Below are 16,643 nucleotides of genomic sequence, written 5' to 3'. Positions count from 1 at the left end.
CATGGAGAAAACTCCTGCAGAATTCTGATATTGAAGCCCCTCAATGTTGTTCTGAAATCAAAACAATGAGAACCTTTCCCTCGAATTCATTTTTTAGAAAATCTTAAGTTGTCTCAGAATTAATCGAGCAGTTAACAGCACTATAGTATCTACTACAATTGATAATCTCAAAGTCGTGTTTGTGGTTCACACATTTTGAGATCATCCGTTTTTGGTAAATTCACTAAAGTCACACCTTGTGTAACCTTGTAGAGTAGTCGTACTGTATTCCTTTAGTGGACTGCGTTGCTCTGAGCAGGGATAACGGATATAAGCTTCAATTAAATTGCTTTTAAATGGGGAAAAAGGCTTAAAAAGAAGACGATTCCATCAGAGAATCTCAGCATCTGGTTTGATGAATAAGGTTAATCTATGGAATGAAAGTTCTGGAATTTCCTGCAACCCTAACCCATGTGAGCTTTATTTCTTCAACCCCTACCCAGGGCAAACCAATTCAACAAAAGAAATCCCAAGTATATTGACGTTCGCCAGTGAAAGATGTATCCACTTCAATACTTTCTTCAACTATCAATCCCAATCGTAATCGTAACTAAAGTGCTGAATAGTGCCCACGTGATCGAATATTTCTGGGTGGATGATCAGCTTCCTGGCTCTCCTCGGTCGGTAGTTCCGAATTCGTGATGTACTGGTATTTCGAATGCCGGGCTCGAGGATCCATCATTTTCGTTACCGAGACGATTGAATGGCATTGTACCAGGAACGAACATCGCGATTAGCCATGATAAATGCAATGCACTGACAAACGTACGGAATACACTTTTGATGACCTTCCCCCCAACTCTCCCCGTCTAGTTCTCGTGAGAATGGCGTTACTTGTCACGGGTATCTAATCGTGATTGTGCAATACTTACGTGGGTATCCAAAATAAGTGACGAAGAGAATGAGGAGAATGAGGAGACCAATCATCCCAGGGATATCCTTCGACCCGATAGTATTACCCAGGCATAGATAACAGTTTCGGCGCCCGATTGTTAATTTAGGAAGTTAATTCCTCTGCAAGCCTCGGCCATACACCCCACCACAAGCGGCACGGAATGGAGACTGGAGTAAACTGCAGGGCAGTGTCGAATTGGGGTATGATAAGCAATACCGGTACGATACTGGTACGCGACCTGGGGCATGAAGCGGTGATTGGAGGAGCGTAAGTTAGTGTTATGTATTACAATACATTAGTGTATTTAAAATGTGGGGTTATCTACTGCAATATGTATGTAAGCTGTATTATATAATACGGACTAGTAGTATATTGAGTTTCTGTCTTTCTGCATTTTTTTTATAGTGATATTCAATATTCAGTCCAAAATTGTATGATTCTAGTGATCCAGAGTTCAATGCCACTTATTGAATATGTGATGTAGAATGCGTTCGTAATATCATAGTGGGGCGTACACAGAACACGACGTATACTAACCCAATAACTGCCCGGGGGATATCGGCAGGATTCTAGTGTACAGACTATTCAAAATTAAACTAAGTTCTGACTGCTTTTCTTCAGCTGCCACTTAAAGTTAATCGTGGCGACTGGCATGGTAGATGCATATATGTTGTTGTTCGCAGTACTACCTATGGTGGCCAGTTATTCGTATTCGAATGATAAACCTATTCAATCAATTCTTGTATCGACATTGTTAATCCCATCTTCCATCCTTCAAGAATTAGATCTTCGGTAAGATTTTAAACTCTTTTAGCGAGATGAAGGCGTTATACCGGAAGCATGGAAGCGGTGTAAAGGATGATTTCTATGGTCATAGGGTAACACTTGGAAGCTGGTGAAATGTTTCTCCTAGTTTCTTATAATAAGTCAAATGGCGCCACTAGCTATTCTTCATGACTACTACCTCATCCAAGTTCAAACCCAATTCTTATCATACAAATCATTCTCTACAGTATGCCTGAACAGTGCAAATTCCCAAGCGGAAGTAGTTCTAATTCTTGCGATCAATGTTTCCGAACGAAGCAGAGTTGCTCCAAACATCCACTTCAATGTCAGAGATGCGCTGAACTAGAAAGCTCTTGTACATATAGGTGGGTACTACGGCTTTAAACCATTTTTTCTTGAACGTCTCTGAATAACATATAATCATATTCAGCTTTGGAAAGTTCATGGGAAGACCCAAGAGGAACTTCAAGAGTCGTCGGCAGTTACAGAATGAGACAAAAAGCGGTCCTGATCAGCTGGATACTTTGACCAATGATGATCACTCAAACATCGCATTGGAAGGTTAGTCGCAAGACACTCCCAATACCAAATACACTCACTCACATAAGACGAACTAGGCCCTGAAAGGATGCAAAATTTGACCATCTTACCAGCTTCAATGACATCAGATGGCAAGTTCAATTCTCTTGAAACAGAAGTGGAATCTTCAGACTGGTGGCAGTACTCTCGTGAAGACAAAGAAACTATCAATTATCCTTTCAGTGTGGATGATGTTGAAAATTCTTCCGCAAAGCGAGATCGATCTCAGCAAACAGCACCCAAAAAGGCCACAAAGACTTCCGCGTGTGATCAATGCTATCGATTCAAAGTCAAATGTACAAGGGAGCCAGATTGCTGTCAAAGATGTAGTTTAAGTGGTAACTCATGCACCTACAGTGCTGCCATTGACCTAGAGCGTTCTCGAAAAAGATCAGCTCCACCATCAACAGAGGCACCTAAAAAGAAAATGTCATTCTCGTCACAGACCAAGCCAGTTCAAACCATGGATGGCAAGTAAATTTTTCAAGTCAAGGGATTTTAGACTTACAATTCTTAGACGTTGGCTCAAGTTCTATCACAGCAGACTCGAATTGCAACGAGATCGAGAATTTCTGTTTGTACATCTAGACTCACTTGGGTGTTTCAAGCTGACTTTCCCAGGCCCAAAAGATTTAGTTACTATGCAACCACAATCCAAACAACAGAAGCATTATAGATCAGTCTCTGCGCCTGAAATCCCTAGTTCTTGTCAACCAATCTCGGCTCTACATGAACCGACTCATGTCATAGATGAGTGTGATATTTCTTTTCACGAGTCTTCTCACTATTATAGTGATAGTCTTCTCAGTATGCCACCCCTGGACATATTTTTTGACAACGAAAATCCTGCGCATGATATTAACTTTAATATCGGCGGGGATGAAAGTCACGAGCAATCACACGGAGATGAAGTACCTGCTAAACAGAACAACCTTGATCATATTTTGGTGGATAGAATTTCAGGCGGTTGTAACTGCCTTCAATCTGCACTTTTGAGTCTCTCAAACTTGCATGCTGTCGTCTGCGGTAATAATCATTCATCGTTAGATGGCATATTTGCTGCAGCACGAAATGGTCTATTCATTTGTGAAACTCTGGCCCTAGCTCAGTGCTCTTCTTGCGAGCTCAGTTCAACTTCAACATTGTTGATGCTTTGCGTGGCAATTTTACAGCAAGTATACAATGCTTACGAATTACTTGCCAACCCTGCCGGCCTATCCACGGAGGGCTTGCACGCAGCTGACAAGAAAATGACATTGAGCATTAAGATTGGAGACATGGAGTTCACTGATATTGGACATAATCCAAGCATTTTGAACGCCATTCTCAAGACGGAGAAGGCAAAAGCGGAAAGGATCTGTGTGGAGCTAGAGAAAACGGTCACCAATGCTCAAAGTAGGGATGCTACTGGGGCAGGAAAAGAGGAAACTATGGTGCGCGATGGATTGGTTAGCTTGATTGAGATTTTCCGTGGGCGCTTCATCACTGAAGTGGCTTAAAATCAACAATAAGATAGTGATTCTTGAATTGATTATCCTTTTGCATATCTTGAAAATTGTTTAGAGGTCAAGAAAGTTAAGCGGCGTAACTAACACATCGTTTCGAGAAACTTGATAGACAAGATCGTGGTTTCTTGGCTGTATGGTTTTTGGTCGTACCATCAGAGATAAATGAATTCTCTTCGCGTTCAACTCTCGTAGTAGTATCATCACATACCCCATCATGATATGGAAGCAGAAGGCTCGATCATTGCAATGATGAAATTTGCGCACAGAAATTGAGAGTTTTCGTGACATAGCAGTAGGGAGTTTTGCATCTAATCTAATTTATAGGCATAATAACAGTCCTCATAATCAAGCAATAGTAAAATTAACGGTCTAGTCAGGGAAACTGGTGAAATATTTGATGGCCAAGTTCATGGTCTTGATCAAAGGCTTAAATCATCCTACAAGCTTCAGGTATCATCATACGAGCCTTGCTCTTGTAGTGAGGGAATTGAGACTTGATCCCTTCCTCTGTCGATAAAGAAGCTAACAGCATTGGTAGGATTTTGACAGATAATGACTACCTTACCCTTATCTCCAATGGTCGATATGCTTCTTCCTCGACTTCGAGGCAGGTGGATAGTTAGACTTCTCCATCTTTTTTGGTGTCACTCTGAGACTACCAGAATTATCAGGGCCGGCAATCCTCTCTTCTCTCTCTAGGGTTCCCATTGAAAAAGTATTCAAATTAACAGATCTAGATGGCTCGTTACACATATTTTCTGATTCGAAATGGACCTGTCTATGTTGAAATTAACCGCATTCTACGAATTTTGTGTTGACGAGAGAAGCACTGATCTCTTAATGGGTCCATTGCCACGTCATGAAGCTCTACCATGTAGTTTCCCGTGACCATGATTTGGAATGACTGCATATGGTTATTCAATCTAGCATCTTGCTATGTATATTGTGAATGTTGATGCATAGATACTTGATGATCTTGCACTTGAATATTTCTCTGAAGAAACATAAAATTTGGCTCATTAGCAAACTAAGACCCCTTCTTTGGACGTAGCCCAATCTATTGTGGTCCATTGTATGACACAAACTTACTTCAGTGCGGAAGGATGAGAATTCTGTCCAAACAGGACATTATGACCTTGATTTCCATAAAACTGACCTTGTCCGTCTCCAGTTATGGGTGGAAGATTTGATAATCGGGGTAACCACCAGAAATCCTGTCAGGATTCTGATCGTTGCTATTTCAATTTCCACTACTCCGACGTGGGAAGTGTTGACGTCCATCGTTTTGATTATTATAATATCGATTGTTGTTTAGACTTGGTATCTGATCGTTATTGCCAAATCGGCAATCATTTCTCCTCTTGTTGCCCATTTTCTTTGCTGTATCACGCAATTCGTTGATGTTGTTTTTAAATTTTGAAAGTGTGCGAGCAGTGCGTGGATGGGAAAATCACGCTAGTTTCACGTGCCATGCAGATTCACTTACACTTCTTAGCTCATACTTCATTTCAGTTCACATTGTTCAAATTTGATCCCCTTATCTTTCTGCTTGCTTAGTAAAATGATGACCTGGTGACCAATATATACCGGCAGCATTCTTACTCAACAAATCAAAATAGGATCGGATGTACTTCCAACACATTTCCTCGCACTTTTGTTCATCACAGCAGCAACTGAGCGGCGCAGTCAAACAAGACACAACGCATAATCATACAATGCAGTTGAATAAAACAGCTAAAAACAAGAGTCACAGCCGTTAGAGAGTTATTTTTGTGGTCCCATACAACAGTGGACAATTGGAAGACAGTTATATCTTTGGGGAGATGAAAGCAAAAGTTTTTAGCGATCCTCTATCCTTTCTATTAATTTTGATCTGCAGTTACTTTAACATTCCGAGGTGTAGAGAATAGAAACCCACCAGAAATCATGCCTTCCCAACAACAGATTGACAAACTTCCGGCAACCCGCGGCCCGTTGAGATGCGAGTGTCATGTCTAGGTCTTTCCAGCACATCGGCAATGAGTATGTAATGGCTCCACAGTTGGCCCACGCCATTAATTAGCACTATTCCAGCTACCTATACCGCTTTGGATAGACTGAGCTGTAGGTTTCATCACTTCTTGGAGATGACACCCAAAAACAAGGAAAACTCAAGGCTCCTACACATAGTTCGTTGGTCTAGATAATCCTCCAAGTCTCAAAAAATTACTAAAATCTCTGGCATTAGACTGATTTGCGATCCATAATCATGTAGGAAAGTATGAGCGCCGTACATGAGACCATGCGTCTAGCAAACTTCGACTACACATTTCCCGAACCATGCACAGATCGAGAGAAGCTTGCTGCCCATATATTGAAGCACGTCGATTATATTCATTCCGTAGTTTCCGCTGATAATCTCTTGGAATTTAATCCTCGAGATGATTGGGAAGTTCTGTGCCAATTTCTTGGGAACATGTTTCTAGAGGAACCTTTGCCATGCATTAACAAAGGTAGAAATACGACCAACGTTTTCTGGGATCACTAGTTGATAGTGACTATGTGTTGCGTTTGGCACTCGAAGAACTTGTAGCTTGATTTAACTTTGAAAAATGCAGGGTTTAACGCTGAGACATGCGTGGGGTTTTGCATTCCTTGTATATCTCGATTGCTTGCACACAGCACCAAGCCATCGGATTGTGTTTTTGAACCCCCTTGTCTCCAGGTTACAGACACCACGTACTATTTATGAACACTAAGTTATCTGCATATGATTATTCTGGTGAAACATTTCGAGACGTCTATCATAATGGAGCCCAAAATTCGCATTCAAGCAGAGTATTCCTGGGCGCTAATAGAACTCTGCTTCTTGCAGAAGCTCATGTACCTGAAAGCTCCCGCATGAGGTTCCGGAGGCCCACAAGACGGAGATGATTACTTCCGAAGCTTTCGATACCGAGCTCTCAGTAACTACGGCATTCTGGAGACTTTTGAGAATAATCAAAATACAGTGATGTTGTCGCGATGGCTTCTAGCCAGGGCCCCGAATAATTTTTCGAGTTTGAATGCCTCCGACTCAAAGGAGTAATATCTTATCCTCCGAAAGTTGCAAGACGCTTTCCCAGCTCACGTTTTCCGAATGTGTATCCCTGAGAATCCAAACCTTTTCCAGGAGAGGTAAAATGGCTCTTCGATGATGCATAAATGGATCATTCAATGGTGGCGAAGAAAACATCATTCTGAACGTATCTCGTTCTTTTTCTTTGGCCACACATCCTAATATGTACAAAGGGCATACAATAGCGCGAAATAAATCCCCGTCTAGCAAGTTTGGTAGTATCGTCAAAGGTTCAGCGATAAGACTGTGCAAATTCAGCTTTTCCTCAACAACCTTAAACCCATGAACGACAAGCTCCAAGTAAATGCAAGCAGCACGAGTAAAGAATCTTGTGACAATACTTTGGTCGCTTATCCGTGATTCAACATGTGACTTCGTAGTTGGATTTGTGATACGAAGTTCTGTCAAGAATTGTTCATTTAGCCCACGTCGGATGGTTTGTCTGATGATATCGGCCTGTGCCTCGAACGAATGAGAATCAAAGGCACCGCTCTGGAGTTCCTTTCGTTTGGATTCATGTAGAATAGAAATACGGCCTATTTCAGTCATAACCCAGTTCTTGCAGCCCATAATCTTCTCTAGCTTGATCTGGCGGCCAAAAGCCATACGATGGAGATCAAGGAGTTGTGGTGATTTTCCTGTAGTTATACAAGAAACGACGTCCAACCACATAACGACCCCAGAGAGAAACAAGAAGATTATGGAGGGCTCGTTGTCTAGCAGTCCACAAAATGCTGGTAAAGTGATGCCTGCCGATTCAACATTGGCACATAAACCAAGCTCGGCGGCATGCTCTCTGTACCCATGACCAAAGAAATCCGTAGCCGCGCGGAGATGTATTTGCCAAGAGCTTTTTTGTACACCAAAAAGCTACTCGAATCTCAGTAAGGCTTTTGGGAAGTCATGTATTGCATAAAAGTGGGGACTTACCTCGAAGAAGACGAGCTGAACAACACAAGCCATTATTGCAAGACTACTCTCCACGCAAATTTCCCTACCATAGATGCAGTCTTTAGCACAATCCTGAGCAGATCTGATCGCCTCTTGAAATTCAGTCAAACAAATGGCAAGGTGGCTCTCTTGTTCGGCGATGCTGGGCTTCGTACATTTACCGGAACTCGCTTCACGAAGTACGACACCGCGATGATAAGCACTCAGACCAATAGATGCGTGATATAAAGGTTTAATTTTCAGCAGAAGAGAGAGCAACCACCCTCGTCCTCCTTCAACCACTTCGGGCTTGTACATAGGATATTGCAGTGGGAACACATTATCCACAAAATGCATGAGTAAAGCTGCTTCATTACTTGTGATTGCTGGTGTACCGAAGAAACTGTTTCCACTTTCCGGCGTCGTGCCCTGTGTTTTGTTAGTCATTTATTAATGCTCAATTGCAATCATCTTACCATGGAAGTTTCCGCCGAGACGCTTGGACTGGATTGAGCAGTGGAAGATACCGATGAAGTTTTCTGATAAACTGCATCTTCGGAAGCTGTAGAAGTGATTCTAGTGGGTGCAGTTGCGGTCTTTGGTGCAATCTTCATGACGGAAGCCTCTGTATTAAGCCCGTTATTCGGACCCCCATTTGAACCAGTCAATCGACCCTTTCGACGCGATGTGTGTTTGACAATTTGTTTGATACTATTCGCCATTTCTTTCTCTCTTGGTCCATTATCCATCCAATCTGGCTTAGTCCCATACCCATAGCACGTTATCGCTAACGACTCGCATGTGGAACATGGTGACGGTTTCCGTTCATCGCATTTCTTCTTTCGCAAACGACAAGTCCAACAACCCGATTTACTTCGCAGCAGATTATTCATCGTGAAGAATTCCAAGGGAATATATATCGAGCAACAAAAATGGTCTATTGGCTCATATCTTATATTAGAGTCAAAATGCTTCAATGATGACAATTTCAACAGTCGGACTTTACTTCTAATGCTTAGAAATGCATCAAATGTCAATATAAAATTACTTCCGCTAGCGCGCCGCCCCCGCAATTCCTCCAAAGCCACCTTCCGCCACGTCAATTCAGCCACATATTGATATCATTGCTGTAAAAAATCATTTATCGATTACGACAATGATCTTAAGAAATATGTAGAAATCGGTCGTAACGATACAGTCTCATTAAAGACCACAACCAGCCTCCATATTATCGCCAGAATGATTGCTCACAGGCAATGAAGATTGAAATACCTATCTTAGCGGCCGGGACACTCACCCGAGTGCTCAGCTCTGGCACAAGGGACGAGAAGCACATCGAATCTGTGTACATCGCTAAGGAGAGAAAATAATCATTACAAGTCATGTCTACGTAATCAAAAGTTCTCTTTCCTCAAAGCCTTCCCGCTTCTTCGGAATCGCTGCTCACGAGCTCTGAACTAATCTGTTATTTTGAGCCTAACAATTTGGAATGGAACTCCATCGACCACTAAACCTCAACCCACATCTCAAGAAACGTAATCCATTGCAAAATCCCATTCCGAACAGATGGGAAAGACCACATCAGACATGGGAATAACAACAATTGCATGTGAGATAGACGTGCAACAGTGACTATTCTTTCTCGAAATCAACCAATTACTTTTGCTATGCTATCACCTTAAGGTCTTGAAATCTAACGAACCACTGATATATGGAAGATCTTGATGAGAGTTGTTATGATTGGGCTAGTTAGGTTGCTTGTGTTGGCTAGGACGAAAAAATCCTTGATGTTTGGAGCAAAGATCTACAGCTGGTTGCAATTTAAGAGAATTGTATGCCCGAAGTTGGGTGAACTAAAAGGCTTGGAGTATTATAATTCTAACTATTAAGCTATCATGACGAGGTTCGTGAGATGCAGGTGTCAAAACGGCAGTAGCTCGAACTTAGTCTCGGCTCAATTTTCTAGTATCAAACTACCCGTTCCCCCACATTTATACTTTTTCTTGGACATTAGCTTGGGTGTAGTTGGAAGGTATGATGTGAAAAATGGGAAACAAAGAACGAAGTGTTTAGAACAAGACGAGATCTTCATACCTATGATGGTAATAGCCCGCTTTTTGTTACTAGTCTCACCAATCTGACAAGGGGATGGAAGATTGACTTCTGGACCTATAAGATCTTGAATTCGTAACATGACAAGAAAAACCGAGTATTAAATCATATAGATTGGACGTAATCAAACAAGCAAGAAAGTCATGTGCTTTCTCCTCCCACTTCCAGAATCCATTTTGATACTGAACTGGCTAGGCTTCGCTCAACCTGGGTTTTGGGAATAGTGGCAAGTTTCTCAATTACACCATAGCACTCCATAGTCTCAAAACAACGTATTCGGTTAGGGATGTTAATTTGAAAAAAAATTGTACCGTGATTAGTATTATTATTATTGTTATTACCATATGTTGTTTTTGGTATATAGGCATATAAATCGTAACTCGTTGTACATGACCATATTCCAATGACCCAAGGATAAAACCAATAAGACGCAGCGTTTCTCCTCTCCTTTCAAGAACACAAGCTTATCCAGCAAACCTATAGCTCTATTTAAATCTCTATCTTTTGCGACCCATCGGTTTTCGATCACAAATTAATAGAACAGCAAAAGATGAGAAATCCGATCTCTACATCCAACATTTGTGTGCAAGATCGTAAGAGCATCAGGGTCTCGTTACTGCTGCGGCAATTGAACCCGTTGATGAACGCTTGAATTTCGATCTTGAAATAATCTTATCCAAATTGCGAATTGGTTTTCCACGCGAAGCAGTTTCGAAAATGGATTCTAGTTTGGAAACACGTTGCTCGAGGCTAGATCCTTTTGGAATCAGGCTCTTGATGTGTTTTAGGCGTTTCTCACTACAGTCATCGTCCAACTGATGCCCCTCCTCTTGGGCAGGACCTGGGCAATCACAGCCGAATCCTGGGGTATTCGTCTTATCGCACCCAGGTAAATGCTTCAAGTTAGAAATGAATTTGGTAGGAGAAGAAGAGGGTTTGTCGGAATTATTGATTGCTTTCATTCCACCAAGACCAGAATCTATCTTGGCCATAGGTGTGATAGAAAGAGAACGATCAATTCTCTTTCCAAATATCGCCATTCTTGCCTTCCAATCACGATGTCCCTGGTTTTCCAAACGGGAGAACCTGGCCAAATCGTTGTTGTCCTCGTAATTTATCCACGCAAGCGGTCCACCTTCACCTTCTACATAAGCTTTACCATGTACCCATCTCCAGAGCTTTGCCTCCGTTGAAGCCAAATGAAACTCTTGATGATCCTGCGTTTTCTCCAAAGTATACCGCTTTCGGAGTCTGGATTGAGTGAAAATCTTGAGTGGTTCAAGTCGGTTGGGCAGTTGAATATCATTGCTGAGAATGTACATCAATCGAGCGTCGTAAAGTTGAGACGTTCGCTCAATCACGATACTCCTACGACAAACTTCAGTCTCCTTTGTGATCCATACCCATCTTCCGTGGAGCAAATGGTTCTTCACTAATTCTATGCAAGTTTCCCCTACACTTTGGTCTTCTGTGGGCAGAGCTACAAAATTTCTCCAGTCGTTGAGTAAATGATCGTTATGGTCAATTCGTAGAACACAATGCTCTAACATATCCTTCGATAGTTCTTCGGATAGCACTAGCTTTTTATCCTTTTTCGAATATTCGATCTCCTCCAAAGTCGTGACACGCTCCGAAAATTGAAACACTGGTATTAATTTTATGCGCCCAGCCGTCCCCTTGACACCTCGTGGATAAAGCTTATCCTCCGCATGAACATATAAAATTTTCGTGTCATCCCGTGATTCCGGCTGCGAAATAGTCTTCTTGCGTTTCAGAATCTCTTTCTGCTGCTCAAATATAGATTTCATTCTTCGGACGATAGTCAAATCTTGCGGAATCGGTTCTAGATCCTTGATAAGATCTTGCTCTATGATAAGAATTTCCAAAGCTGGCTCGTTAAATCTGGCGTTTTGTTGAACTCGATGATTGTCAATTTCTTTCATTCTCTCGGGGTGGTGTTGATCGGAAATTATTTCGTTATAGACTCGCTTCGAGCTCTCATGGCTGAGATGAATTCTTCCTCCAACGAGACGTATTTCCGAAGCAATGATTTGAAGTTCCGGAATGATCGCTCGAGATCCTTTGACTGGAAACTCACACGGAATCACCGGTAGTCTTTGAAGTTCTTGTCCCGGTAACGTGAAATTATCGGGAATGTAAGAGGAAGGAAATTTTTCCTTTGGGGCAACACCTTCGTCTTCTCCCGTCGTAGATCCATTACCGTCGGTCATTGTGTCGGACAAGCATAAGAAATAACAAAAAAATATATTCAATAGCAGAGAGGGAAGGTGGAATTATTAGGAGGATAATAGCCGAGTGATTGGGCAGAGATGAGAAACTCGAGTTGAATGAAATAATAGTATGTAAGGACGCAGTACGTAGATATTGATATATTAAATCGAAGAAATGATGTAAATTTTGAAGAAGAAGGAATATGAAGAGGGGTGTGGGGTTTATGGGGACCTCTCAGCTACTAGCGTGTGAGCTACTAGCTGGCAAACTAAAGAAGCCGATCCACTAAGCTTTTCAATACCCACAAATTCACCCAAGAACTACGAAAAGGATACTGGCACTCAAAGTATACAGTAATAAAACCTTGATCGTCACAGCTAGAAAAAAGAATTTAATCCTTATCATTAAGTAGTAACTGCAGGTGAGTTGTTCGTTAGCGAGAAATTCTGACTACCGCAATAGTAGCTGGAGACCCAGACACGTCATCCATCTATGAGATTTCCTTCCATATCATGACGATGTCTCGCTCTCTCCATGATATCATCCTTTGATTTTTGTGTAATAAGTTTCTGCTCTTCCAGTCGATTTATGCCCGCTTGAATGTGCTCGATGTGAACGGATAAGGGTATGTCAATTCTGTCGCGCAGCAATTCTGGTGCGGCCACCCTTTCTCTCAAATCCTCCAGACCAGCACTGATATCTTGAAGCTTGATCAAAGTTCCTGATACATGTGCTAAAGCAATTTTACGTCGGTCTCCAATTTCTTTCAACAAATTGAGCTGGCCGTTGAGTTTGTTAATCTTGCCTCGATGACCACCAAGCCATGCCCATAATTCCGATAGAGTCTCATCCTTGCTAGCTTGTACCTGAACACCGTCTCGTACTGTAATCCCATGAATAATCTCCAAGCGATCTTCCAAGTTATTTAGAACCATCAATAGAGCTTGCGCCTCCAAAACCAAACGAGCGATTTCTTCTTCCACAGCTCGAGTATGCTCCACATACTGATCAAGAACAAGTCTTTCAGAAAATTTGGTAGGCTGGAAGGGTGCAAGTAGCTTGTCATTGACAAAGGTTCCGACCAAACCACGAGACGTTTCGCGTTCTTGAATACCATCAAGAACTCGTGAGGTCCAGCGTGAGATAGAAATGACACTATCTACCGCTCTACCCACATGACTATTGAATTTTGTTAGGTCCCATGATGCAATTTTTGCAGTATCAATGAATCCATCAAATTCCATGACAAGTTCGTTCCTGCAAGTTAAAGTATTAGCATTTGGCTCTTCTGGTGGGACCAGTTTAGTGAACTTCGGCTGCCAGACCTTCGATGTAGAGGCTCGCCTTTCTGGAAGTATCAAATGTTTGCTTACCTCGATTTCAATTGGCTGTATCGTACAAGTTGACGAAGATCTCTAAGAAAGCTCTCTCCACGTTTCATATCCAGTGGCAGGGAAACCCCTCCAGCACTTTCCCTAAGTATATCTTCGAACTGAGATTGAACCATCATGACTTGTTCAAACTCAACTGGTACTTTTGCCTTGCTAGAATCACCGTTATGAATTGAGCAGAAAGGCAAGTTCAACAAAGATGACCCTGGGAGTAGACAAATGGGAGATAATGATGCGTAGATGGATGTGGTAATCAGGCTTCGCGCTACGAGACCGATGCCAGAGAGAATGCATATAGCAAGTAAATAAGATAGAGGCGTCCGCAAAAGCCTAAGCGCCCCCCCTAGGATCTCTATGATCCATGCCAAGACCATTGTTGTATGATCGATGAACGTAGTAATGATATCGTTGGCGTCGGAATTTGGACGATGTGGCGGGTGAGAATTTGCAGTGGGTGGAGCTAAAGAGGCTCTGTTGTGAGTGGGTTGGGTTCTTAGCCGTATGCTTGAGCTTTCAAAGTTCTGATCATGTCGCGAGTTTCGTCTTTGAGATTCTTGGAATCGCCGGGGGCTTCTACTAGTGCTCTCAGCCTGAGACCACGAAGCTTCTAGAGTTTCCGCGTCCAGAGAAGGCATCACGAATTCTGGCTCTGGAGATCTGTTACTACCTCTTGTAGGTCTTCGTGGGACAGAAGATCTTGCTCGACGATCGTAATCTGCTTCGGTGGGTGGCAAATATTCTTCATAGTCCTCCTGGTTGCCTTCTACGACCCATGATTCACCAAGCGGTAGATTTGGTCTACCGCCGCGCATCGTGGGAAGCTGCTTCTGATGTTCAAATTTGCTTTGAATCGTTGTAGCGGTAAGTGATGATGATGCAAGTGATATAAACGCTACGAGCTTGTCCTTTCTACTGGTAAACACAAGAGTATATGTAGCACGGCAGCAAGATAGGGCTGAAAATTTGATAGGCAATGATTAGAAAGAGTTGAATGTGGTAAACATATGTAGATATTGAAAGTGGCGAGAGCAAATGTATTCTAACTTATATTGTGAAGGAGAAATAGATGAAGATGAATGACGTTGTCTCATGATTTGTTGTTGTTGTCTTTCCCACCTATCGCAACCCCGCATAATATAATATCCTGGAAGTTGTCTCTTGTATCTTTCAGGCTTCATGTAACGTCACGTACAAACGCGATGTCGCGTCAACTCGTGATTTGCCCCACCATTTCGGAAAAATGACCGAACGAAGCTTCAGAGCTCCATATCGAGAGATTCCCAAAGCTCCTTTGGTATAGGTGTATGATTCACAAATATCGTAATGGTTTCCTCCAGAGCCTTGCGACTGTTTCAGAATGGGCTGAATGTCAAATCGTCCCCAGCATGTCTTCGATATATAAGCCCCAGGAAGTCGAACCATGCGACATTCATTCTCGCCCGTTCATGTGCATCGTGCGAAAGTCCACCAATAGCCTCAAATGTCTCGAACGTCGCGAAAGCTACCACGGCAAGCCTTTCAACTCCAGCAGCTGATCATCGACAACTTGGAGTCGAACAAGAGCTTTTTACTACTTCCCCCTATAGTCCCGGCTCACCTCTTTTTCTTCCCAAAGGTGCACGCATGTTTAAAGCATTGACAGAGTTTCTCAGTGCCCAATACTCACATTTTGGTTTCGAGGAGGTCATAACACCCACAATATACAAGAAGTCCCTTTGGGAAAAGTCGGGGCACTGGGAGAATTATGCCGAAGACATGTATTCAGTGGTTGGCCGTGGTGCATCTGGAGAAACAATCGGGGGCCAAAAAGGAGAGAATGAAGAATATGGTTTGAAGCCAATGAATTGCCCGGGTCATTGTTTGATATTCGCATCAAAGCAGCGAAGCTATCGTGAGATGCCTGTAAGATATACTGATTTCAGTCCATTGCACAGGAACGAAATATCCGGCGCACTGAGCGGTTTAACCAGGGTACGAAGATTCCACCAGGATGACGGGCACATCTTCTGTCGACCTTCACAGATTGGGAAAGAGATCTCTGGTACATTGGAGTTCGTTAGAATGGTGTATACGACGTTGGGGCTTGGTCCATACAGATTAGCATTGTCTACTCGACCGAGCGATCATTACATTGGAACAAAGGAAGAATGGGACAATGCTGAGACAGCTTTGAAGCAGTCACTGGATAAAAGTGGACAACCATGGACCATGAACGAAGGGGATGGCGCTTTCTATGGACCAAAAATTGATGTAATTTTGAAAGATTCCGATGGAAAAGAGCATCAAACTGCAACAATTCAACTCGATTTCCAGTTGCCAAAACGTTTTGAATTAGAGTATCAAGCTCCTGCGCCAGAAATTGAGGCCAAAGGAGAGACAACAGATGACCCCATATTGTTGGCTAAGCAAGGACCGGTCGCGCCAGTCCTAATTCACCGAGCTATTCTCGGGTCTGTCGAAAGAATGATGGCTCTCTTGATAGAACATTATAATGGCCACTGGCCATTCTGGTTAAACCCCTCCAAAGTTATCATCCTCACGGTGAATGATTCGGAAGAAGTAGTGAGTTACGCAAATAGGGTCAAAATGCAACTAGGACAGGGAGCGTATCATGATTCATGGCCCAAATCACGGCATTCCATAGAAGTTCCTATCGAGCTAGATGATAGTCCCCGATCAGTCAAGAAGAAGATTTCCGAAGCAAAGCGAAAACGTTTTGGCGCAATAATTGTTATAGGCAACAAGAACGTGGAGAACAATACTGTCACAGTCGACCTATCAGGTATTCCACGAGGTGAGCACCTGGGTTCATCCAGAGACATTAGGGAGGTCTTAAAGGAAGATATCATATCAGATGATAGCAAAGCATGGGAAGAGCAGTTGAAGACATTGAATATGGCTCCTACAAGATTACGGAGCGTGTTTTCATCACTGCTTCATCGCTACATATAAAATTATAAAATATAAAGAAATGATTCATGATCAGTTCCGCTTGAAGATCAACAAATTTGTCTGCTGTAAATCAGCCTGCCTGCTTATATTTCAGTTGATTTAATACTACAAGAGGTAATGAC

At 42.5% G+C, this 16,643-nt stretch overlaps 5 protein-coding genes across 5 annotated transcripts; 2 read left to right on the top strand and 3 right to left on the bottom strand.

Moving 5' to 3' along the window:
• Positions 1-1,661: 1,661 nt before the first annotated feature.
• Positions 1,662-3,843, top strand: BCIN_05g01960 (hypothetical protein). Its single transcript, XM_024692874.1, has 5 exons — positions 1,662-2,085; positions 2,151-2,281; positions 2,338-2,769; positions 2,817-2,873; positions 2,921-3,843. Exons 1-5 carry the CDS (start codon positions 1,949-1,951, stop codon positions 3,796-3,798), a joined length of 1,635 nt encoding a protein of 544 aa, XP_024548656.1. The 5' UTR covers positions 1,662-1,948; the 3' UTR covers positions 3,799-3,843.
• A 1,483-nt stretch (positions 3,844-5,326) lies between these two features.
• Positions 5,327-8,835, bottom strand: BCIN_05g01950 (hypothetical protein). The gene is made up of 3 exons (XM_024692873.1): positions 8,311-8,835; positions 7,835-8,263; positions 5,327-7,774 (listed from the first exon to the last, which is right to left on the bottom strand). Exons 1-3 carry the CDS (start codon positions 8,725-8,727, stop codon positions 6,863-6,865), a joined length of 1,758 nt encoding a protein of 585 aa, XP_024548655.1. The 5' UTR covers positions 8,728-8,835; the 3' UTR covers positions 5,327-6,862.
• A 1,417-nt stretch (positions 8,836-10,252) lies between these two features.
• BCIN_05g01940 (hypothetical protein) lies at positions 10,253-12,493 on the bottom strand. Its single transcript, XM_001548195.2, has one exon. It carries the CDS (start codon positions 12,175-12,177, stop codon positions 10,549-10,551), a length of 1,629 nt encoding a protein of 542 aa, XP_001548245.1. The 5' UTR covers positions 12,178-12,493; the 3' UTR covers positions 10,253-10,548.
• A 63-nt stretch (positions 12,494-12,556) lies between these two features.
• BCIN_05g01930 (hypothetical protein) lies at positions 12,557-14,714 on the bottom strand. The gene is made up of 2 exons (XM_001548194.2): positions 13,552-14,714; positions 12,557-13,435 (listed from the first exon to the last, which is right to left on the bottom strand). Exons 1-2 carry the CDS (start codon positions 14,379-14,381, stop codon positions 12,661-12,663), a joined length of 1,605 nt encoding a protein of 534 aa, XP_001548244.2. The 5' UTR covers positions 14,382-14,714; the 3' UTR covers positions 12,557-12,660.
• Positions 14,715-14,765: 51 nt separating this feature from the next.
• On the top strand, positions 14,766-16,631 carry Bcmst1. The gene has a single exon (XM_001548192.2). The coding sequence runs from the start codon at positions 14,893-14,895 to the stop codon at positions 16,519-16,521; it is 1,629 nt and encodes a 542-aa protein (XP_001548242.2). The 5' UTR covers positions 14,766-14,892; the 3' UTR covers positions 16,522-16,631.
• The last annotated feature ends 12 nt before the right edge of the window (positions 16,632-16,643 follow it).

The sequence above is a fragment of the Botrytis cinerea genome, chromosome 5, assembly GCF_000143535.2.
Source record: "Botrytis cinerea B05.10 chromosome 5, complete sequence".
In the NCBI taxonomy this organism is placed as follows: domain Eukaryota; kingdom Fungi; phylum Ascomycota; class Leotiomycetes; order Helotiales; family Sclerotiniaceae; genus Botrytis; species Botrytis cinerea.
This window is presented reverse-complemented; position numbering and strand designations above follow the sequence as displayed.